Genomic DNA, 26,229 nt, shown 5'->3' on the forward strand with positions numbered 1-26,229 from the left:
CGGGATCGCGGCAAGGGTGTCGCGTAGCTAGCTCGCGGAGAGTTCTTTTGCGATAGGTGGTTACTCCTCTATTTCATATTTTGTGAGAGAGGGAGAGATTTTGTACCTTGTATAGAGAGACCACCTTGTACTCCTTTTAGCACTTGTTATGGGATTCCTGTTGTATTTACCTTATGTTTTATTTAGTGGATTTACAGTTTTAACTTTATCCCTTGTTATAGCTTTTAGACATTGATATTGCTCTGATACTCCTAGATGTCTTGTACTATTGCTTTTATTATTGTTGTTGCTAGACGCCTTATGCGTTTTAGACGCATGGCGGGTCTGGGCACGTGCCGGGCGGGCTTCCGCTGGGTCCCGGGGCGTGACAATACATTTCCACTATCATGGCATTATCATTATAGTCACGAAGCATGTTGTTGTTCTATACTTCATAATCAATAAAGTCATAAAAATGTCATAGTTCTCTAGTTTCTAGGAGCATGATGACTTGTCCATTGGTCATTCAACTGAATTAAACCTGAACATAAAGACTTGTATGCATGAATGTTCTCTACTTCATAGAGATCTTAATTAAATTATGTGTCGGCATATAGTGACCAATCTCAGGTCCTATATCCACCACAACAGCACACAACTATACTGATTCTATAGTAACATATAGAACATAGGGGAGCTTCACTTGCTCTAGTTAGGTCAAACCCACCTTTTACTAGGCTCAAATCAGTCCACAAGAGTTCCGAAATTCAGCTCAATCAAGCCTCAGCCCTGCTGAAAACAAAGCATCAAAACCGTGTCGAGACGATTACTTAAGAATTCAATTTTGGCAAAATTCTCAATTAATACAAGGTGGAAGCTTAATTCCCTATTTTGGCTCAGTTAATACCTCAAACTAAGTTCCCAAAATCCCTCACATATCAGCCAGAAATAATCCGAAGGTCCGTCACAAGCCTGCTGCGAATAACACCAATACGGCATCAAAATTGTCAATTACCAATAAACATAGTCAGAATCTTGCAACTTCAGTTTCCTAACTGATATTTTTGCTTACCTCAAGTTAGAACACCTCCTAAACCAGTCCCCAAGGTCACTAATTAGGTTCAATTTAGTTCGGAAACCTGCTGCGAACTGCGATCCCAAAATCAGCCCCTTTCGTCGAATTCATGCCCAAACTATGAAGAAAAGAGATAGTTTACCTTCGTAGATCATAAACTTAGTTCCAACTAAGCTAAGCTATAATATCTTACCTTGTTACAATAGCAAATCCTCTTTTCTAATTAGCCGGAACAGTAAAAACCCAAAATCAGCAAACTACTCAACTAATAGAACCTCGACTACGGAATAATAGAGTGAAATACCTTCTCAAGCTTCCAACCAGTAAACTACTGGTTCAGAGCTGCGAAAAGCCTTCCAAAACCCTCTCTGATATGTCCACGTAAGCTCCGCGACGCTCATCAACAGCGAAGAACTAGCGAGGCGACGAAAACGAGCTAAATCTCCGATTTCTTGTAGAGAGAGAAAAAAAAACCTAGTGAGAGAGAGTGGAGAAGGTGGAAGAACACTTTCCTGAGCTCCAGCAACTTCCACTGAGCTCCTACAGTCGTGCTGGGCACAAGGGATAAGAACAGGAAGCAAAAAGACTAAAAACACCCTGCTGCCACGCACCTGCTGCTGTTGCTTGCTTGCTGTACCGGTACAGGGTGATGGCTGTACCGGTACACAATGCAAAAAATGCTGAATTTCGCCAGCTCAATGCACTTTCTTGCTTCTAGCTTTCCAATCATCCTCTAACTTGTTTAAAAACCAGCTCAATGCACTTTCTTGCTTCTAACTTTCCAATCATCCTCTAACTTGTTTAAAAACTTGTCCAAACCTTTTAGAACATATAGGATAGTTCCACATTTCATTCCACACACTCGAACTCCGCAATTTGCAAAAGTTCAGTGTATTACATTCACCCCTCCTAAAAAGAAGTTTCGTCCGCGAAACTTGTGATCACTTACCTCAAGATTCCGTCGAGAAAAGATAGGGGTAGTGCTCTAACATCGCATACTCCAATTCCCAAGTTGCTTCTCGTTCATCGTTATTGCTCCAAAGTATCTTTACGTACGGTGTCTCGCAGTTTCGAAGCCGTTTCACTTCACGAGCTAGGATTCTCACGGGATGTTCTTCAAAACTTAAATCTTCTTGCAAATCCACTGGGGTACTCTCAAGTATGTGGGTTTGATCAAAAATATACTTTCGAAGTGTAGATACATAAAATACATTATGCACTTCCGATAGGTTCGGCGGTAAAGCAAGCCGATACGCTACGGGGCCTATCCGCTCCAACACCTCGTAGGGTCTAATAAATCGAGGACTTAACTTCCCTCGAATACCAAATCTCTTAACTCCCTTTGACGGTGAGACTTTCAAGAATACATGATCGTCAATTTGGAATTCCAATTCTCGCTGACGTTTATCCGCATAGCTTCTTTGTCGACTTTGAGCTGTCAGTAGACGTTCTCCTGCAAGTCGAACTTTAGCTTCAGTTTCTTGTAACACATCTGGACCCAAAACTAATCTCTCTCCCACTTCACTCCAATGAAGTGGTGATCTGCACTTTCTACAATAAAGGGCTTCAAACGGTGCCATCTAAATACTTGCTTGATAACTATTGTTATAAGCAAATTCAGCCATCGGTAAGAACTGCGGCCAACTGCCCTGGTAATCAATCACACAGGCCCGTAACATATCCTCAAGGGTCTGGATGGTACGCTCAGACTGCCCATCACTCTGGGGGTGGAAAGCAGTACTAAAATCCAATCGAGTACCCAAGGCCTCCTGTAAACTCCTCCAGAAATGTGAAACAAATCGGGTGTCTCGATCAGAAACAATAGAGGCTGGTACTCCATGTAATCGCACAATTTCATCTAAGTACACTTGTGCGAGTCTTTCCCCCGACCAGACTGTATGAATTGGAATAAAGTGGGCAGATTTGGTCAATCTGTCCACAATTACCCAAATGGCATCGTGACCTGCCTGTGAGCGAGGTAATCTAACAATAAAATCCATAATAATCTTCTCCCATTTCCACACTGGTATGGGTAAGCTTTGAAGTTTTCCTGCAGGAAGTCGATGTTCCGCTTTAACCTGCTGACAGGTTAAGCATTTGGCCACAAAATCTGCAACTTTCTTTTTCATTCCAGGCTACCAGTAAGTAAACTTCAAATCTTTATACATCTTCGTACTTCCAGGATGTACAGTATACGGCGCCCGATGTGCTTCTTCTAGAATCTCTTCTTTAATACCAGAATCTGCCGGTACACAAAGTCTATCACCGAATTTCAACGGTCCCTGTTCATCTGCTCGAAAATCACTAACATGATCAGCAGTGATCTTTGCTCGAATCTTTTGCAGGAATTCATCCTGAGCTTGCTTTTCTTTAATTCGATCGATCAGGGTAGGTCGCACCACTAATGACATAAGTCTCCAAGGCATATCAGGAGCTACAACTTCCAAATTCAGCTGCTCCATTTCTTTTACAAACATTGGTTGTAAAGTTATCGACATCACCAAATTTTCCGTCGATTTTTGACTTAAAGCATCTACTACCACATTAGCTTTTTCTGGATGATAGAGGATGGTCAAATCATAATCCTTGAGCAACTCCAACCATCTACGTTGTCTCAAGTTTAATTCCTTCTGCGTAAACAGATACTTTAAACTTTTATGATCTGTGTAGACTTCGCAACGCTCACCATAGAGGTAGTGGCGCCAAAAATTTAATGCAAAAACTACAGCTGCTAACTCAAGATCATGTGTAGGGTAGTTCTTTTCATAATCCTTTAATTGGCGAGATGCATAAGCAATTACTCTGCCATTCTGCATTAGAACACACCCTAATCCATTCAGCGACGCATCACTGTAAATAACATAATCCACTCCAGTAACAGGTAATGCTAAAATCGGGGCAGTGGTTAACCGTTCTTTCAACTCCTGAAAGCTTCTTTCACAGGTTTCATTCCACAGAAATTTAGCTCCTTTATGTGTAAGTCGAGTGAGAGGCGTAGACATCTTTGCAAATTCTTCTACAAATCTTCGATAGTATCCTGCCAAATCAAGGAAACTCCGAATCTCTGTGACATTAGTCAGCCTAGGCCAATCTTTAATCGCTTTAATCTTCTTTGGATCCACAGCTATCCTAGCCTTTGAAATGACATGACCCAGAAATGCTACTTCTCGGAGCCAAAATTCGCATTTCTTTAACTTTGCAAATAATTTCTTTTCTCGAAGTACTTGTAACACCACTCTTAGATGGTTTTCATGCTCCTCATCACTTCGAGAATATATCAAGATATCGTCGATGAACACGACCACAAACCTGTCCAGATAGGGCTTAAAGACACGGTTCATTAAATCCATAAAGGCTGCTGGGGCATTTGTCAATCCAAATGGCATAACTGTGAATTCATAATGCCCATACCGTGTCCTAAAAGCGGTCTTGGAAACCTTTTCAGGCTTGATCTTAAGTTGATGATAACCTGATTGCAAATCGATCTTGGAATACACTTTCGATCCTTGCAGCTGATCGAATAAATCATCGATTCTCGGTAATGGATATTTATTTTTGATTGTGATTCTGTTGATTTCTCGATAATCCACACACAATAGAAGAGATCCATCTTTCTTCTTAACAAATAATACCGGGGCTCCCCAAAGAGATACACTCGGTCGAATAAAACCCTTATCCAATAAATCTTGCAACTGTGCCTTTAGCTCTTTCAATTCAGCGGGTGCCATCCTATAGGGGGCTTTTGAGATTGGGGTAGTCCTAGGGACAAGATCTATCACAAACTCAACTTCCCTATCAGGTGGCATACCCGGCAACTCAGCTGGAAACACATCCCCGAATTCTCGCACAACTGGGATATCTTCAATCTTGACGGCTCCTCCGTCACTCATAGAAATACTAGCCAAATAGGCTATACAACCCCTCCGTATCAACTGTCGCGCTCGCGAAGAGCTAATAGTCATTGCGAACAATGAACTCTGACACCCCTTATAAACAAACTCTTGCTGACCTGGTTCCCTAAAGGTCACCGTTCTGTTCGTGCAATCTATGGTGGCATAATACTGTGTCAACAAATCCATACCCAATACTACATCAAACTCACCTAGTTTGTGTAGTGCCAATAAATTTACCAGCATAATCCAGTCGCCTACCCTAACTGGGCAGCGAGGGCAAAACTCATGAACATCTAGGGTATGGTCGAGCACGATCACTCGTCCCGGATGCAAAGTAGGTACAACCTGAATGCTATGCAACTCGGCGAACTGTCGATCAATAAAAGAATGCGAAGCACCAGTATCAAATAATGCACGAACACGAATATCATAAAGCATAATGATACCTGCTACGACCTCCTCTGCTGCTGCGGCCTCCTCTGTCTGGGCGGCATACATACGCCCACTCGAACCCTGTCGAGGACTCTCAGACTGCCGTTGTCCCAGTGATGGTCTGTACTGCGAGGGTGCTGTCGGGGTCCCCTGGCTCGGAGCTGAAGATGCAGGTGCTGATGCTGATGAGGGTGCAGGTGAAGAACCTCTCGGGCACTCTGAGCGAAAATGGCCCTCCTGGCCGCAAATAAAACACTTGCCCCCATGTTGTGGACACTGTGGTGGAAAGTGAGGCCCACCACAAATGACACAACGTGGCTGCCGACGACGCTCGGGTGCTCCATGGGGTGCTGAAGAACCTCGACCTCTCGACTGGACCGGCTGGCCCCTCGAATACTTCGGCGGTCTCCTGAAGGATTGCTGACCACTGCTCTCAGCTGCTGGCCTCTTTCCTTTACTTCGATCCACCACATCTATTTCTTTCATGATCTCTGCCCCCATTTCAACTATCAGTGCCCGGTTTACCACCTCTCTGTAAGTAGAAAGGTTTGACGCCTGGACCAATCTGAAAATCGCAAGCCGCAAACCCACCTCAAAAATTCGAGCCTTGTCCTCCTCATCTCTGACCACAAAAGGAACACAATGCAACAATCGGGAAAACTCTCGCTCGTACTCCGCCACTGTCCTGTCCCCCTGTCTCAGGTTTCTCAAATCCCTTTCCATTTGCCTCTTTACACTCTGAGGAAAATAGGTAGTCAACAGTAATTCCTTGAACCTCGTCCAGGTAATAGCGGACAAATCAGTACGAGGATCCTCACGGATATCCACCCACCACCTGTAAGCCTCGCCATCAAGGTGGTGTGTCGCAAACCAAACACGATATCGCTCCTCGACGAAAGTATCATAGAATAACTTCTCCATATGCATTAACCATTTCTCGACCACCCAATGATCAGCTTTCTCCCCGTCAAAGACACGAGATTTGCAATGACGAAACTCATTCAACCTTTCCATCATCCGCTCTCGCTCCTCAACCGCCACCATCTCTGGTAACATAGTCCTTGTCGCAGCCACATGCACTGGTGGTGGTACTACTGTCTCCTGCCGAGTCTCTACCATTGGAGCTACCGGTGGGGAATCTGGTACTGTAGGCATGGAATCAGGGATCCCTCTGTCAGTCGTCTGCTGCAGTAATATATCCTCTAGCCTCTTCATCCTGTCCTCCTGTCGACGCGCGGCATCCATCTGCTATCATGCTGCCGCAGCCTGTTGAGCCACCAAATCCGTCAGCTTCGCGAGCTGATCCTGCAACTCATGGATCCCACTAGATCCAGAAGTAACGGAGGTCCCCACTTCTTCCGCATCCGCCGCCTCAGCTGCCCCGGCGGCTTGCGAACGAGTCAAAGGCATCTTGAGCTACAGCACAAAACAAATATAGATTGACAAAATCTATACTATTGAACCTTTATTTCAGGTATAAGCCAACTAATCAAGCGAAAGTAATGAAATGTAATGCGTACTAACTTCCGATGTCACGTTGTCGGGCGCCAACATGGCCCTCTGCAAAGTTAGTAATTACACATTCCGATCAAACTCCTACCATTCGGAGTTTATAAATTACCCAATCAAAGTACTTTCGCTAACAACAATCCTCAACTAGACCTCGTCTCTCACGAGCTTATTCTTATAGTCCAACCAGCCTAAGGTTTGCTAGGTCTACTAAGACTGAACCCTAGGCTCTGATACCACTATAATCTGTCACGCCCGGGTACCAGCGGAAGCATATCCGGTACGTGCACAGACCCGCCATACACCTGCAGTATATAAGGCGTCTACCAGTAACAAGTCGATAGGAAGAAAACATAAAAAAATCCTATCCTGATATCAGAGCAAAGTACAATTCGATAATACAATCAACAATAGAACGAGGAGTAAACAATACAAAATCTCAACTAAAGGAGAAGTACCACAACTGTAGTGTCTAGTCCAAAAGTAAATATACATCACAGGTATACAAAAAGTAGATACAATGGTAGTCTCTCTATACTTAGGGACATCACCCTCGGCCGTAGCCCGAGTAGCAAGATGATCGACTAGTATGCTCCTAGCAATGTCTAGCTAGACGCGACTCCCTTGCCACGATCCCTAGCCTCTCCTGTAGATAGCTCTGTAAAAAAAAACAACCATAAAAAGGGCGTGAGAACTATTAACAACAGTTCCCAGTGGGTAAGCCGCCAGCCTCGGCGAATTACACCACTAGGCTCATGATGTACTAAATGAAAGTAAAAGCAATAACTGCATGATATATGTGTGTAATGCTAACAAATAATCATGGTTTCTGCAGTAATGAATCAACTAAATAATAGAAGCATAGCAACTACTTTAAGCATGAGTATAAGCATGGATGTGTAAGTAAATACTGTACACTATAACTGATAATCATTCATTACTGTCCTTTGTCAACTATCCTTGTCATTTTGTACTTTCATTTCATATAGAATTTTTCATTCATTCATCAGGATCTACACAAGGTAGTCCAGCTTGCGCCGCGCCTAATGACCCCGTGGTAGTATACACTCCCCACGGCAATCTACTCGGCACCCAATCCCGCACGGGCGAGCAACTGTCGCGTAGGCCAACTCCGGAGTACCATCTTGTAGGGCGCGACCCTCACAAGCATGTGCAAATGAGCACAATGGCAAGCAAGCATAATCTACAGTCCAACATGTCTCAATCCTCACGATTTTACTTGTAATGTTCTCACTTTCGATCCTTTGATCGGAATTTTAGTATAACGAATATTAACAATAGCTAATATCCACTAGATTAATAAACATGTGTGAATAATGCTAATTTACATATGACACTAGATACATTTCCACTATCATGGCATTATCATTATAGTCACGAAGCATGTTGTTGTTCTATACTTCATAATCAATAAAGTCATAAAAATGATGACTTGTCCATTGGTGATTCAACTGAATTAAACCTGAACATAAAGACTTGTATGCATGAATGTTCTCTACTTCATAGAGTTCTTAATTAAATTATGTGTCGACATATAGTGACCAATCTCAGGTCCTATATCCACCACAACAGCACACAACTATACAGATTCTATAGTAACATATAGAATATAGGGGGGCTTCACTTGCTCTGGTTAGGTCAAACCCACCTTTTACTAGGCTCAAATCAGTCCACAAGAGTCCCGAAATTCAGCTCAATCAAGCCTCAGCCCTGCTGAAAACAAAACATCAAAACCGCGTCGAGACGATTACTTAAGAATTCAATTTTGGCAAAATTCTCAATTAATACAAGGTGGAAGCTTAATTCCCTATTTTGGCTCAGTTAATACCTCAAACTAAGTTCCCAAAATCCCTCACATATCAGCCAGAAATAATCCGAAGGTCCGTCACAAGCCTGCTGCGAATAACACCAATACGGCATCAAAATTGTCAATTACCAATAAACATAGTCGGAATCTTGCAATTTCAGTTTCCTAACTGATATTTTTGCTTACCTCAGGTTAGAACACCTCCTAAACCAGTCCCCAAGGTCACCAATTAGGTTCAATTTAGTTCGGAAACCTGCTGCGAACTGCGATCCCAAAATCAGCCCCTTTCGTCGAATTCATGCCCAAACTATGAAGAAAAGAGATAGTTTACCTTCGTAGATCATAAACTTAGTTCCAACTGAGCTAAGCTATAATATCTTACCCTGTTACAACAGCAAAACCTCTTTTCTAATTAGCTGGAACAGTAAAAATCCAAAATCAGCAAACTATTCAACTAATAGAACCTCGACTACGGAATATAGAGTCAAATACCTTCTCAAACTTCCAACCAGTAAACTACTGGTTCAGAGCTGCGAAAAGCCTTCCAAAACCCTCTCTGATACGTCCACGTAAGCTCCGCGATGCTCGCCAATAGCGAAGAACCAGCGAGGCGACGAAAATGAGCTAAATCTCCGATTTCTTGTAGAGAGAGAAAAAAAACCTAGTGAAAGAGAGTGAAGAAGGTGGAAGAACACTTTCCTGAGCTCCAGCAACTTCCACTGAGCTCCTGTAGTCGTGCTGGGCACAAGGGATAAGAACAGGAAGCAAAAAGACCAAAAACACCCTGCTGCCAAGCACCTGCTGCTGCTGCTTGCTTGCTGTTCCGGTACAGGGTGATGGCTGTACCGGTACACAATGCAAAAAGTGCTGAATTTTGCCAGTTCAATGCACTTTCTTACTTCTAGCTTTCCAATCATCCTCTAACTTGTTCAAAAACTTGTCCAAACCTTTTAGAACATGTAGGATAGTTCCACATTTCATTCCACACACTCGAACTCGGCAATTTGCAAAAGTTCAGTGTATTACATGAGCGTCCAGCCGACATAGCCGGCGGCAATCCCGCAAACTGTCTCGGGGTGGAAGGAACTGATGCCGCCGTTGGTGCAGATGACGCCCCACTCGGCACTCCCAGGCCATATGCCCCGCTTGGCCATACCTATAGCACTTTCCCTCGCGTTGCTGACAAGCCGACGGTCGATGCTCACCGCCGCAAATAACGCATTTGGAAGGCCTCCAATTCTTTGATTGCTGTCGGGGATACCGAGGGATTTTCTTTGCATTCGGCTGCCCCCGGCACCACCCGCCGCCCGCTTCTTTCCTTTGTCCCTTGACTCCGCCATAGACTCGCGCTCCTCTCGTGCGTAGGCGTTGCCATGCTCCGCCCATAAGGCTCGATCCTCCGCAAAGGTCACAAGCTTAAGGATCTGCACGACCTCATAGATCCTCGGTCTAAGTCCTCGCAAGAACCAATCGGCCCGGTCCCGATCATCTCGAACAACATCTGGGACGCAATCAATGATGTGGAAGAACTCCTGCTCGTAATCCGACACCGAGCGATCTCCTTGCCTAAACTTGCGAAATTTTTCTTGTAGCTTCCGCTTCACCCTGTCGGGGAAGTAGTTCGCGAACATCGCCTTCTTGAACTCCTCCCACAACATAGGCGGAAGGTCAGAAGGCCGATCCCGCTTCACCCACTTCCACCACACCTTCGCCGCCTTATCTAGGCAATGGGTGGCGAGGTGCACCTTGTCCTTCTCGAAGCTATAAATATTCTCGAAGAGTGTCTCCATGGCGTCGATCCACGACTCCACCATCGCCGGCTCCACCTTTTCCCCGTCAAACGTAGGTGGGCTAACTTCTTGAACATAACGAGAGCTATAAGAGCACGCTCTCGCTCTGCCTCTACCGCTGCACTATCGGGATTTGAGGTTCCCGATCCGGCCGGCACCGCCGTGACTAGCAAAGCCGCGACTGGCTCCGCCGCCGCCGCCACTCCCTCGGCCGCACTCGGCACCACTGCAGGGAGCGTAGGATGCCCGGCGCCCACTTGCGCCGCCGTCGCCTGCTGCTGCTCTAAGGCCTCTTGAAGCCTTCACATCTGCTCCCCTTGGCGCTGCATAGACTCCGCTTGCTACCGTACTACTCAAATAAGCGTGGCCATTTGCTCCCGAAGCTCCCCGTCACCACTCGCTCCGGGTTGCGCAGGAGCCGCACTCGGTTCCTCGGGCCTAGACCTCGTTCGGGGTCGTCCACGAGGCATTGCTTCCTGAAATGAAGCAATTCACATTAGTTACTCAACCAATACACTCGAACATACCCAATCGGGCGAAAGCAAACAAGTGTATTTATTTTCATTCCAAAGCATCATGTCGTCGGCCGCCGATCACAACACAACGAATAGAAAATAAATATTAACTTGAATTAGCCCCTAACCATATTAGAGACTTACTAGCATCAACCCAATCATAAAGCTTTCGCAATACTTTGATTCTACGTCACTCACGTTTCCTAGATCCTTAAGGTTTTTCATTCTTAAGAGTGTCTAGGTCCATCCTATACTTTCACTTTTAGTCTCTGATACCATTATATCTGTCACGCCCTGCGACCGATCCCTTTGGCCGGTCCGGGCACGTCGAACAGACCTCGAACGAACAGCACATCTCCTGTCCGCCCAAGGCTCAACAACAAGTACAAATCGAGTAGAAAAATTTGCATATGCGGAAACATACATAATCGGCTTGCACAAGGACAAGCAATAGCCAAAGTGAAAGTACTAACTAAACATGCATACAAGTAATATGATTAGTTTTTAACCACATACATGCATTCAACTTATACATTTACATTCTTTTCTTTAACATCATTTCTTCTCTTGATACATCACATGATATCCCCAAAATATAACCTTTTTGCAACTAACATAAGTTCCTTTACATCATTCATTTAAACATCTATAATCATCATAGTACAAAAGATGATATATAAGGGTAAGCAACTAAACCAAAATGTAACCAACTCGGGTGGTCCCTGTCTATGGCGCGATACCTTTACCGCGATCGTCGATCGACTCACTCGGTCCCGGCTCTGTGGAAAAAGGGGGGTGAGAACTACAACAAAGTTCCCAGTGGGTTCGGCCGCCGACCTCGTCGACTTTCTCACTAGGTCTAAATCAGACATAGTAGAAGAAAGAATAGATAGTAACCAACTAAACAAGTGCAACTAAAATGCCCGAACAAGATATAATCAATAATTATGCTCAATTAGAATGCTCATGATGAATGCAAGATTACTTTCCATTTTCCGGTCCTTTTGGCTAACCCGTAGGTTTCGCCTCAACAAACCACTTACCAATCCAAGTCCCTATTATCGGGCCCTAAGCTTCCTCCCGACGAGACCAATAGACTCACCAACCAAATCCCTAGTATCGGGCCCTAAACTTCCTCCCGATGGGACCGTCTTCTAGAGCAAACACCTTCCCAGTGATGACAACTCCGTAGCTCATCTCTCGAGGGGGAGGTACCATCCTTCGAGCCAAGACTATAGGCGAGTATGATCAATCCTTAACTTTAAGGATACCAAGTTCAATCCAATCCTTCACTTTAAGGATGTTATGCTCATATGACCCTTAACTTTAAGGTTGTTAAGTCATAATATCAACTATCTCACTTTACTTGCATTCTTTAACTTTCATTAGTGTCACTTACACTACTTGTTCTTTATACTCATTCACATGAATTTATTAATGCCACACACTCTATGTAACACTCCACATCCCTCGTAAGTTGTGTCGAGTTCCGTCAAAACGAGCGGAACGCGTAATTGGACAAGTTAAAATGGACCCTAAGTGCATAGGAGTTCATTAACGGAGCAAAAAGGGACCCGGAGAGCAAATCTGGAAATCTGGCTAAGTCCCAGATTTTGAGCTCTCGGGGACCGGTCCCTGAAGGAGAGACCGGTCCCCGTGCGCGTAGCCTGCCAGGAAATCCTGAGGCATCCGGTCCCTGGTGGTGAGACCGGTCCTCGGGAGACCGGTCCCTCGCTGCAGACCGGTCCCTCGCTGCGCAACGGCTGAAAAACCTGAAAATTTGGCTAAGTCCTGGAAAACCCCCGTTCGGGAACCGGTCCTTGGTCGGGGAGACCGGTCCCCGAAGGCGAAAAGTGCCCAGTTTGGGCAGTTCAAGTGGAAATAAGTAGAGGGGCTTAAGTGCAATTGTTACAACACTTTATATGGGCCATCCCCTCTCTCCCACAGCCATTTCTCTCCTCCTCTCTCATTTTCTCTCTTTCCCTCTCTAGAACTTCTCTAGAACTTGGAGAAGAAGAAGAAGAACTTGGAGAAGAATGTGGATTTTGATGCTTTGGAGGTTCTAGGAGCTCTCCAACAAGAAGGATCTTGGTGGAGCTTGGACTAGAGGTGAGTTTTGTAGGATTTTCCTCTAGGGTTTGGGTTTTGGTTAAGAGATTTGGAGCTTTGTGCTCCTTAGAGGTTTTAGAAGCTCTTTTGAGCCATGGATACCATGGAACCCATGAGAGCTCAAGGTGCTCTCATGGTGAATCCTTGGAAATGATGTTTGGAGCCCTAGGGTTGGTACCAAAGGTCTAGAAACCTTGTTAGGCTGCTTCTTACATGATCCTATGCTATTCTTTGCTTAAGATTGGGATCGATTCATGGGAAAACCCAAAATGGCAATGTTAGGGCTTGAATTTGGGGTTTTTGCCCTAGGATTTTTCGGGGACGAATTGACCCCGTAGAAACTTAATTGGGGGTGCCCTAAACACGTTGGACAACCTCGTTTAATATTTCGAAAATGTTAAAGTATAGTTCATGTACAAAAAGGCCTAATACGGCACTATTTTGGTGATAGGGCGCGGAATCGGCTTTCGTAAAGTGCGGGGGCCTTGATATTTCACACCCACACGACCAATAGAGGTGGGGGGTGCACGCCGGAATCGTTGGATTCCCCTCTATGTCTATTTCTCTATTTTTGAGCATATATATATATATACCCATTCATGCATAGTAGGGTAGCTACATGTGGAACTTGGTTTGATTTCATTTTTATGCTTCGAAAGTAGTTGAACGTAGAAGAATGATAGAACCAAAATGGACATGTGTGATTGGACCCTCGAGATGTGTGAATATAAGTATGGACTTGGACATTAGAAAACAAGGGTGTCGTTGACATAGAAACAAGAATTGCATTGAGAGATGACCGTTGGAAATAGTTTAACCCATAGGGACATGGTCGAAGATAAGGCCTTGAAAGTGGCAAAAATAAATAGGTAGAGACCTATCGTGATATTGGCATTGTGACTAGTGGCTATGGATCCTCAAGTTGAGGATTAGATCGACACTCACCTTTCGTCTTGGCTTGAGGGAGGTCGCTCCCCCTCGAGCGGTGCGCTCCGGAGTTGGTCACCACTGGGCGTGGTAAAGTCCCACCAGTTGACGGTCCCTAGGGAGGTTCGAGTCCCCCGTTATTAAGGGATTTTGGGTTGTGAGTTATTGGGGTTAACAGAGTTAACCGGTAAGATTGGGTAAGAGCCAAAGTTTGATTATGATCGGAGCATGCATGCATTTCCCTTTTCGCATTGAAATTGTATATCTACTGACTCTTTCTTGCAGGCATAGTATTAGTTGCATTAGTAATGGTTACTCTTCTTCCTTTGAAATACTTATGCCTGGATAGACCTAGTGGGTAAGTCGGCGAGGTCGGATGCCGAGCCCACTGGGAACTTCGTTGTAGTTCTCACACCACTAACCCTACAGGTCTTAGCACGAGCGGGGCGGCGGAGGACCGAGGCAAGGGTTTGGCTTTGTAGGTAGCGGCCACCGGGGACTTTATGCATTTTGTAGTCATTCCCTTTTTGTTATACATGTATCAACTTTATTTTGTTGATTTAGGTATGTAAAGTGAAAACAATCATGTATTTAGTGGATGACTAAATGTAAAAAGATATGATGGTTGAATGGAATGTAATAGTTTTACATTAGCTTTGTTTACTTGAATTTGGTTTAAATGAAATCAAATATCATGTGCAATCTGTATTTAGCTTAGAGCTTTCGCTTCCGTTGTTGCTTGCCCTCGTGCAAGCCTTGTATTATATTTGCAATTCTCTTGTTAATTGCCTAACTATATGTATTGTTAGAGCCTTGGGCGGACAGGGGAGGCTCTGTCCGTTCGGCGTCTGTTGACGTGACCCGAACCCGACCAAATTGGCGGGGATTGGGGCGTGACACTTTAAGTGTTCAACTCTAGTATTCAAACTCTTTGATGCCACTCTATGTGTTTACTAATGCCACACAATCTATATGTCATAATGTCATTTTGTTATTTACCTCATCTAGGTCTTTGTCATCATTCATGCATACATAGGGTTTCTACTTTGTTCAACATTCTCATTTGCACCTTTATACTACAAGCATGCAAATAACATAATTCAATCAATCTTACAATGCATGAAGATACTATACATACATATGCTCAAAAATGACACTTTAGACATAAAAAAAAATTCAATAATTTCGGAAAGCACCACCCACCTTGTATGGTTGCAAGGGTGCTACGGTTCAAATCTCGAAATTTTTGGGCTCCTATTCTGCGTGCTGTGGTAATCTGTACCAAAACCGGCTTTTTCTCCGATTTCTACGCGTACACTCGTCGGATTGCCGAACCGAGCGCATCAACGCGTTCGTATGCCTAGCAATTAGGTTTGTATGAGCTCAATTTAGATCAAAACCCTACTTGAGCAAAATCCCTCTTTTGGATGCCCTAACAATGACATATAGCCTCATTTCTTAAATTGATCTTAGAACTAAGCAAAAACAAGCTTAGAAGCATCTAGGAACTCCTCTAAAACTATTTCTAGGTCAATCAAACCATTCCTAGGGCATCTAACATGAATCCTAGAAATCCACCACGAGAGCACATGAAGAAAATATGAATTTTTATGTGTTCATGGCCTCTACTAGGTTTCTAGCCTTGCAAGAAGATCAAAACTCAAAGATTTAGGTACCGTTTGGTTCGGGGATAAGTAAGAACTAGTTGTTCCAGGGATAGGTACAAGTATGAGGATTAGAGTAATTTTGTGTTTGGATGAAAATAGATATAAGGATAGGTATAAGGAGGGATAGGAGAAAAAGTGTTTGGATGGTATTTGGGGATAAGAAGATAGTGGGTTGGTGGAAGTGTAAAATTACCAAATTACCCCTATTGTGTAAAAGAGAATTGTGAGTGGTAGGATTGATAAGTTTTATTATTTTAAATTTATTTATTTGTACATAAAATAATGCGATTATTTTTTATCTATTATTTTTTAACCAATACAATAATAAAAATATCAAAATATAGCGCAACAGGTGTTAAAAAGACATACTCAATTTTCTAACAGACGTACAAGCAGGTATATGCAACTGGCGCAAATTTCAAATTGTAACATAGCACATAATAAATATTCAAAATTAACATGATAATATTGAAACACATTACATAAAATTATTACACATGGTATTAATATGTAGTCCTACATATTTTGATCAAAGCAGGATTCATCAGGATCGATTATTCCACAATTGGTCGGTAATAGAGCGCCGCAATGACTCCCCTCGTGTCGTACCATCACCTCCACTTGGAATAGGCTGTGGATCGCCAACATCGCCCTCAGGGGCTTCTTGCTCTAGTTGTTCTACAAAATATCTATCATTTCCTTGTTGTCGACGAATAAAATTATGCAGCACACAACATGCCATAGGTATCAAGCATTGAACTTTGATAGGAAATGGAGTTGCTTGAGTTAAAATCTTAAACCGCTTCTTTAAAATACCAAAACTCTTCTCTACCACATTTCTCAATTGCGCATGCCGATGATTATATAAATTCGGAGGATTCTGATGCGTGCGAGCCCGCGTAGAAGTGTCAAATTGGCTTAAATGATACCGCTCACCCCGGTAAGGTGCTAGAAATCGGTTAGTGTTTCCGTACCCCGAATCCACCAAATAATATTTACCTATAGCAATAAATAGAGTATTTGCGTAATTTTTTACATATGAATTAATTTGTGAATATTTATCAATATATTATCATTTACCTTCGGGAACTGTAAAACCCCCCGAATCGCACGCCCATCGAAGAACACGCATATCTGCAGCCGATCCTTCCCAACCAGTGCAAATGAAGAAGAAAATGTGGTCGAATGATACGGCAGCCATCATATTTTGTGAAGTAAATCCCTTGCGGCAGCGAAAACGTGGTTGCTCACTCTTTTCGACACACACAGGAATGTGCGTTCCGTCTATCGCTCCAATTGCATTCTACAACATAAAATGAATTCTAAAATATTTTATAGAAATATACATTTGCAACGAAAAGAATTTATACTGTTATGCCAACTTACCTTAAATGGATGAAAATTTATATTGTCCCGAATTCTTGGATGCGTCGTCACATTACTTGGCGGCAAATTCATGTATTCGTCCTTCAGCATTACAAGCGCGCGTAGCACATTGTTGAAGTGTCGACTAATTGTCTCTCCCGAATGCTGAAATGTTTCTGCCAACACTCTATTTCCCACGCCATGACCGACACAAAATAGAAATATTGCTAACTGCTCATCGGCTGTCATACGTCGTGTTGCTCGTATCAAACCTCGAGCAAGCAGCACATCGCGAAGTGCCATAAAATTTGTTGTTGACATGCGAAAGTGCTGGTACCCTCTATCTGGATGGCCATTGAGAAGATCAGTAACTAATTCATGCCCTGAAAAAGGACGCGTTCTACAAGGCCGTCTGTGCAACGTGTTAGCAGCAAATGTAAGATAGTCCTGCTGATAAAGTATCACGAATACTTGGTCCCAGTAATCATCTTCTTCATCAAGCAATGTCATAATATTTACTAATGTTGGCGACGAGAATACATAACGATTCAATAATTCACCCATTTCAACTGTAACGCATAAAAAAGAAAATCAATACAGTAAACCTAATTGCAATCACAATGACGGCAGTACATATTGAACAATATATTAGCCACTATATGTTAATATGCATGATATGACAAATTTTTCCACATAACATAGGTTACAAACTGGTAATTATGTCACAAATATGTTAAAATCTGCGAGAAAGCAGCCAAAATCAACACATAATGCAACATAATACCAATGCACATAAAAGGCACACAAGCATAATGCAACCTAAAGTACTGCGAAGATAAAAGTAATGTCCAAAACCAAATATACAACAGTAGAAAATAGCGACGGTTATCTAAAATCCCGGAAAGTTAGGCCCATGGTTAAGGTTATGCACACCAACTTGGAGGTCAATCCACACAAGTGCAAGCTCATCATTCAACGTCATAAAAAGATGTCTATCCGACTCAACCCGCAATGACATCCCAGCCGCAATGGCACGTATAGTCGTTGTGCAAACTAGATTATAAACTCTGCTCATACAAACGTCAATTGGTGGGATTGTCGATTGACTAGCCTTCGCTATATTTATCATTTCTCGTGCAATCTCGAGCCTTTGCTTCCCGATCTCTACCATCTCAACCAATGCCTCTGCTCCAATGTCACTCTTCTTCTTTCTTCCGGCAGAGGAAGTAGATTGTTTGCGTGTCTGTGCAGAGGGTGGTGGGACCTAGGTCGTTTACCTGCCGAGCTATGTCCTGATCCACTGGCATAACCTACGACAACCGGCTGGCCGAGAGGTGGGGTAGGCGAACGCGAAGATCTGCACTATCCGCCGGTTTCATTACCGCCGGTGCTTGCCTCACCTGGATCAAACAAAACTAGTCAAACAGATAATTGGCAAACAATCTAACAAGAGTAATTGTATCATTCTCACCAGGTGAAGACGACGATGAACTAACAACAGTAGGTGGTTGCATTGTTTCTGACGACATCCCGTAGTGGCCGGTCGCCACAGTTGATCCACACAAGAAGGCAATGCTGTTATAAGCAGGAAATGGTTTATCCCTGCACTTCGCGTATGCGGGATTCGCCTTAATCAAAAGAACCTTACATTAGAAATAGATCATAATATGGTATTTAAAGGAAATAAAGTTTGTATGCACTATAATATGAAATCTTACCGCAATTACTGCATCCCACTCAGTAGCGTCACCAGCTGTGGGTATATTGTTCACAGTGTCCCAACCCAAACCGCTAAGGTTAGTCAGTTTGTCGTATAACATGTAGAGCCTCTTCAACACCTTGAGGCGGTTACTGATATGTTGTTTTGTCAAGTTTTGACCAGTTTGTGAGTTGAAACCCTGTACGATTCTAACCCACGCAACACGAGTAAAACTACCCCCAACGTAGTTTCCGAGTGCGTGCTCCTCCATCAAAATACTCAACAAAATGCTATCAACGTGATCAGTCCAATTAGCAGTGCGGCTCCTTATTTGATTGGCCCGCCTGCTTGAACCCTCTACATCACAACCTGGGATCGCATTATCCATACCCCTCGATTTGTTTTTATTTGACTTAGAAAGAATATGGTTCGGTCGCATCTGTATGTGGACAACATACTATTTTATCCCCCTCAATACAACATCGTTTAGGAAAACAAAATACAGATATTCTACCAGTATAGCATAATATGTAAATATCTCAGCAGATCATCATGCATAATCTAATTTACAAGACAAAAGAGAAATATGTAATGAGTATAAGAAAGCCCTCTCTGAATAAACTGTAGCACAATTGATTTCTCTGCTGGATAAACCAAGGGAGCAACGCTATGACGCGTTGTGGCTTAGAGAGTCCCCGATTACCATGAGGCTGCACAGAATATGACTTCCATGCCATGCCAACAAATGGTAATGGAAACTGGCATCATTGCCAATTCGATCAACTTAACATGCAAACCGATCGCAGCCATCATATTTTGCAAGATTTTTACCCACAATCATGGTCACATCCAAACATATAGTAATGTCGACAGCAAATATAATTTTGACCTTCTAGAACCAATGGGGGACCAGGAGCAGGGGATGGTAATGTTGGAAATAGAAAGCGTCGGGCGAGGCCGCGCACAACTGATTTGGCCACTACTTATTCACTGCAAAGAAGACAAAAATAAGAACCAAGACGAAAATATATTGTGCACGTAATCAGCGACAAATTCATGTACTGTCGGACGACGCCCGTTGCATAGTCTCGTCGTCGTATTTGCAACGAACTATTGCAATCAGGGATACCCAGAATCCAAACTAATAGCAAAAAGCAGGGTTCTCTGATGAAGAGGAACCCAAAATGGCATATCAATGGAATGCCGAGATGTGAGCACCGAGATCTGCACTACCGGCACGAAAGCGGAGTGGCAATAGGCAAGATCCACGTCAAGTGGGTGCACTGCAACAAGCAAGGTCGCTGAAAACTCACCAGGATTCAGATCTAACAAGCAAGCTCGCGGAAAACTCACCAGCACAAGCTTCGGCCGAAGATGAAGGGGGGGAGAGCCGTTTCGCAAACCCACAAGCTTCTTGGATCCGTCGGTCGGAGAGTGGTGCTCGGTGAGGTGGAGGGAGAGGAACCCAATGCAGGGGAGAAAGAGATCGGAAAGGAAACGAGTCGATCCACCTCTAGTGGGTGCACGACTGCACACAACGTCGGGGGAAACCCACCGGAGTTCAAGATCCGCAAAGCGATCTCGCAGCCAACGTTTCGTAAACCCACAAGCTTTGGCCGGAGATGAAGGGGGGGAGAGCCGTTTCGGAAAACCCACAAGCTTCTTGGATTCGTTGGCCGGAGATGAAGGGTGGTGCTCGGTGAGGTAGAGGGAGAGGAACCCAGTGCAGGGGAGAAAGAAATCGGAGAGGAAATGGATCGATCCACCTCTAGTGGGTGCACGACTGCACACAATGCCGGGGGAAACCCACCGAAGTTCAAGATCCTTCCGGCGATCTCGTAGTAAGCGTCGGGGGAAACCCACAAGCTTCGGCCGGAGACGAAGGGAAGGAGAGCCGTTTCGCAAACCCACAAGTTTCTTGGATCCGTCGGCCGGAGATAAAGGGTGGTGCTCGGTGAGGTGGAGGGAGAGGAGAGGAACCGGTACCCACAGGAGCTCTGTGATCGAGAGAGAAAGAGAGAGAGAGCTTTCCTTGATTCGAAAATGGGGAGAAGGGGATGAGGAGGGTAATTTGGGAAAGTTGATCTCACACAGGACACATGAGACAAAGGGGGGGTGGGAACAGTTGTTCCCCACCCCTTTCCCTTATCCCGATGGTGGTGGGAACTGTTGTTCCCACCACCTTGAAACTTGTTTGGGTATAAGCTGGGGGATAAGCTCTTATCCCTCAGCTTATTCCAAATCCAAACAGTGCCTTAGGGTATAAAACCAAACCCTAGCATCATTCTTGCATAAAAACTTACCTTAGCCCAAGAGCACTCCAAGGTCCACCTTGTAGGAGAGACCTAACCCTTCAAAAGTCCCAAATCCACCTTCAAATCCCCTCCAATCTACCTCTTTTAGCCTTGATGGAGAGCTCCTAGAGAGAAAGAGGGAGAGAAATAAGTTGGAGAGGTGTTTTGGCTGTGAAAGGAAGAGAGAGTGTCATGCCCCGGGACCGGCGGAGGCCCTCCCGGTAGCACGCTCAGACCCGCCATATGTCAGCACATATAAGGCGTCTAGAACAACAGCGGAAAATAAAACCAAAGATGATCTACAACTAGAAATATCAGAGCAAGTATACAACTATCATTTATAACAAAAGTAAATAAAGCGTAACTAAACAATAAAAGTAAAATATAGAGTTATACAAATAATCCTCTCCAAAAAGGGTACAAAAAGGGTGGTCTCTATACATGGGTACAACTCTCAACCTCTCCAAAATAAAACTACGAGAGGTAGACCACCTATCAACGCGTCCCTCAAAGCAAGCTAGCTCAAGGCAATTTCCTTTCCGCAGTCCCTAGTCTCTCCCGGCGTGGAAGGCTCTGAAATTAAAACATGAAACAGAGGGCGTGAGAACTATAATTTATAGTTCCCAGTGGGCAATTACTGACCTCAGCTCAATGCACCGTTAGGCCCCAAAAGAAAAGGGTAAGTCCAAAAAGCAACAATAATAATAAATAGATTGCATTTATGAAAGCATAAATAAAATGCTAAGCTACTATGTCGCAAATAAACATGTTGTCAATGTGTTCTACATTTACTTTATCAAAATGAAGTATGTCCAAGTATGACTAATATGTCCCAACATAACGAGCAAGTATGTATCATGATCCAATATATCAATATATGATGAATATGCTCTATCATGGCAGCCAAGTATACTATGATGCAACAAATAAGACTATCATGTATACTACATGTCCCAACACTATGCTATAAGCATGTCAAAGTAATCAAACTACTAAGCCTATCTAGTAGTGATTGTCATTTCCCGGTTCAATGTCATTGTTTAATCATGTTCTAGGACCTACATAAATGTAGTCCAGCTTGTGCCACCTAAGTGTCGGTGGTAGCTCCAACATTCCCACTCTAGGAATGAATCTATCCCTTCCGACCCCGTGGGTTTCTCGATACCGCACGAGCGAACATAAGTCGCGTAAGCCAACTCCGGAGTGCCGGCTTATAGAGAGCGACCCTCACAAGCATGTGCGAATGAGCACAAATGGCAAGCAAGCGTAGTCAACGTCTCAAAAGTCCAATTATCATGTCTCTAACATGGTACAAGTCACTAACATCTCAAAGATCTAGTTCAATGTCTCAAGGTGATGTTCCAACACTCACTATGCTTAGTGCCTCTTTATGACACTTAAGCTTGTTATAAGTTAAACACATTTCATATTTTATATTCCATTCATGACATTAGTACTAGGTTCTCATTTAACCTGAGCTCAATACCCCTTTATGACATTATCCCAATCATTCTCAAGTAGTACAAGTTCCCAAGCCTCTTAAGGCTTACTAAAGTCCCTTATGTCTCAATTAGGTATAGATTTAAATGCATGAAGCAATGCTCAATTTCATTGTAAGAAACATGGTCCCGAGTCCAACATAAGAATGCCCAATGCTAGTGCAAGCTTCACATGCAACTCTCTCTCTACTATATAGAGGTCCGAAAATTCATTATACATGACATAGGGATGTTAAGTATTCTAAATTCATAATAAATACATTTAATATAAAAATGCATGAATTTTCACTTTACGAAACATAAATCAACAAATATGAGAATTTCCCATATTGTAGGCTAGGTCAAACCCACGGAAACTTGCGCAACCCTTCGTAAGATCCAACGAGGGTGCCCACTAGCCTCTTAGTACCCTAGGGTATCGTTTGGTTAGAGGATAAGGAAAAAGTGGCTATTCCAGAAATAGGTATAAATTGAGATATAAGCGGGGATTAGATCAATTTTCCGTTTTAGATGAAAAATTGGGTTATTCCTGGAATAAAAAAAATAGCGTTTGGGTAAGTGGAATAATGAAGAAGTGGTTTTATAATAAAAAAATAATCATATTATCACTTTTATTAATATTTGAATTTAAATTTTAAATATTAAATATAAAAAAACGTGTGGTTTTATAAAAAAAATCAAACTTTAATTTTAAAATTACAAATTTAAAATTATAACTTTAATTTTGAAAATTATAAATTATAAATTTTAACAATTAAATTTTTAATTTTATAAATAAGAGAATCAGACTGGGAACAATTAATTAACAGAATAATTATTATAATAAATTTTATAATTTTTTTAAATTCTACTTCAACTTAAATTTATAAAAAAACTTTATTATAATATTTAAATATATATTAATATATTAACATATACAGATAATAAATTTTATAATAAATAAATCTCATTATATATATATAAATTTTAAAAATTAACTTTATTAATTTTTAAATTTTTTAAAATAAGAATAGGGGTGGGAACAATTAATAAAAACTATTTATTATAATAAATTTATAAATTTTTTTAAAATTCTACTTAAACTTAAATTTAATAAAAAGAATTTATTATAATATTTAAATATAATTTATTATAAATTTTATTATAATATTTAAATATAAATAATATGTATTAATATAGTACAATTAATAATTTTATAATAAAAATAATGTATTATAATATATAACATATTATATTTATATAATTTAGTTTTAATTCAATTTATAATTTTAATTAAGTTTGAAATTAAGCATTGGAATAGTGCTATTCCACCAAAATGGTGGAATAGCAAATCCCTTGCTATTCCGGAATAACCAGGAATAGCAAGGTTTGACCGGGATAAAATATCCCGGCCAAATTTCACCCCGTTTGGCGGAATAGCGGGGATAACTTTCGTTATCCCCGCTTATCCCCCCAACCAAACGGGGCCTAGAGGTATAGAAACAAAGGTTAAACGAACCTTACGAACAACTATAAGATCAAACATTAACCATCTATACAAAAGGGCCAAAATCTCACCTATAGTGGAGAAATCCCTTTCCAAAGCTCAAAAGGAAGCTAAATCCCTTCCAAAGCAATCTAAACCAAGGTTCTAATCCAATTAGATTAGCTCTAAAAGCTTCTAATCAAACGCCCCAAAATCAACCCTAAAACCTCATTCTAGGGTTTCATCTCAAAGAAACCATCAAAATAAGAATCTAGATAAAAAAACTTGTTACCAACCTCTTGGAAACTTTAATCCAAGCTCTAAGTCCTCAAACTTCAAAGATCTTCCCTCAACCAAGCTTTAAAACCAAACCTCAAGCTTCAACTATGGTGAAAATGCACCAAGAGGGAAAAAGAGAGAGATTAATCCATCAAAATCCGAGAGAAAGGGATAAAATCACCATTGAGGGATAAGGAGAAGCTCCCTTACCTCAATTCCCTTTGTTCCCAGCTCAGGAAAATGCCCTAGGGGTATGGGGACACATATAGAGAAGCCACTTTGCAAAAACACCCCTGCAATTTCGTCCATTCAGATTCTGCCGTAGTGTACCGGTACACGGGCCCGCGTACCAGTACAGCCATTAACCCTGTACCGGTACAGCCATCAACCCTGTAACGGTACGCAGCCCCGAAAATAGCAATCCGAGAGCAGCCTAAATCCTCCACTTTGGCGACCTTAGCGCTACTTAAAATACTGTCAATTCTCGAAATACGAGCCATAGGTCGGAACACTGTCAACGACCTACCAGAAAAAATTTGGAAAAACTCAGAACACAGCTAATCACTCGAACCTCGTAATTTGCAAAGGTCCAGTGCGTTACAGAGAGGGTATTGTCACGCCCGGGTAACTGCGGAAGCATATTCGGTACGTGAACAGACCCGCCATACACCTGCAGTATATAAGGCGTCTACAAACAAGCAAGTCGATAGGAAGAAGATCATAGAAAATTCTATGCTGATATCAGAGCAAAGCACAAGTCAACAATACTATCAACAATGGAGTAAAGGAGTATAGTCCAAAAATCTCAACCAAAAGATGAGTATCACAACTAAAGTGACTGTCCAAAAGTACATATACATCACGGGGTATACAAAAGAAATAGGTACAACGGTGGTCTCTCTATACATAGGGACATCACCCTCGGCCGTAGCCCGAGTAGCAAGGTGATCGACTAGCACGCTCCTAGTAGTCCCTAGCGAGGCGCGACTCCCTTGCCACGATCCCTAGCCTCTCCTGTAGATGGCTCTGTAAAAACAACCACCAAAAGGGCGTGAGAACTATTAACAATAGTTCCCAGTGGGTAAGCCGCCAGCCTCGGCGAATTACACCACTAGGCTCAAGATGTACTAAATGAAAGCAAAAACAATAATTGCATGATTTATAAGCATGATGCTAATAAGTAATAAGCATGTAATCAACATGTAATAGCTTTCTACAGTAATGAACCATTTGCATAAAAGAGATATAACAACTTCTGTAATCATGAACATAGACATGAGTATAAGCACGAACATAAAAGTGACTACTGTACACTTTAAGTAATAAACATTCATTACTGTTCTTTTTCATTTAGTACTTTCCTTTCATTCACAGGGACCTACCCAAGGTAGTCCAGCTTGCGCCGCGCCTAATGGCCCCGTGGTAGTATACACTCCCCACGGCAATCCACTTCGGCACCCAATCCCGCACGGGCGAGCAACTGTCGCGTAGGCCAACTCCGGAGTGCCGGCTTGTAGGGAGCGACCCTCACAAGCGTGTGCGAATGAGCACGATGGCAAGCAAGCATATTTCACTGTCCACATGTCTCAATTCTCATGTTTTCATTTGCAGTGTTCTCGCTCTCGATCCTTTGATCGACATTTCAGTATAACAAATATTAACAACAACTAGAATCCACTAGTTTAGTAAGCATGCAGGAGTAATGCTAATTTACATATGGCATTAGAATCTTTCACTATCATGGCACTATCAACATAGGCACAAGCATGTCATAGTTCTCTACTTCAGAGTCAAGAGAATGTCATTGTTCTCTACTTGTAATCAAGCGAGTAAAAAGAGAATGTCATTGTTCTCTACGTTTCATGAGCATAATAACGTGTCTCATTATTATTCAATTAAACCAA

The 26,229-nt window shown here is 42.5% G+C and overlaps 2 protein-coding genes across 2 annotated transcripts; both read right to left on the minus strand.

The window, feature by feature from the left end:
* LOC109708073 (protein ANTAGONIST OF LIKE HETEROCHROMATIN PROTEIN 1-like) lies at positions 16,201–17,663 on the minus strand. Its single transcript, XM_020229662.1, has 3 exons — positions 17,111–17,663; positions 16,805–17,027; positions 16,201–16,723 (listed from the first exon to the last, which is right to left on the minus strand). Exons 1-3 carry the CDS (start codon positions 17,651–17,653, stop codon positions 16,269–16,271), a joined length of 1,221 nt encoding a protein of 406 aa, XP_020085251.1. The 5' UTR covers positions 17,654–17,663; the 3' UTR covers positions 16,201–16,268.
* On the minus strand, positions 18,411–19,480 carry LOC109708214. The gene is made up of 3 exons (XM_020229861.1): positions 18,808–19,480; positions 18,561–18,717; positions 18,411–18,489 (listed from the first exon to the last, which is right to left on the minus strand). The coding sequence occupies exons 1-3, from the start codon at positions 19,225–19,227 to the stop codon at positions 18,452–18,454; spliced, it is 615 nt and encodes a 204-aa protein (XP_020085450.1). The 5' UTR covers positions 19,228–19,480; the 3' UTR covers positions 18,411–18,451.

The sequence above is a fragment of the Ananas comosus genome, linkage group 3 (genome assembly GCF_001540865.1).
Source record: "Ananas comosus cultivar F153 linkage group 3, ASM154086v1, whole genome shotgun sequence".
In the NCBI taxonomy this organism is placed as follows: Eukaryota; Viridiplantae; Streptophyta; class Magnoliopsida; order Poales; family Bromeliaceae; genus Ananas; species Ananas comosus.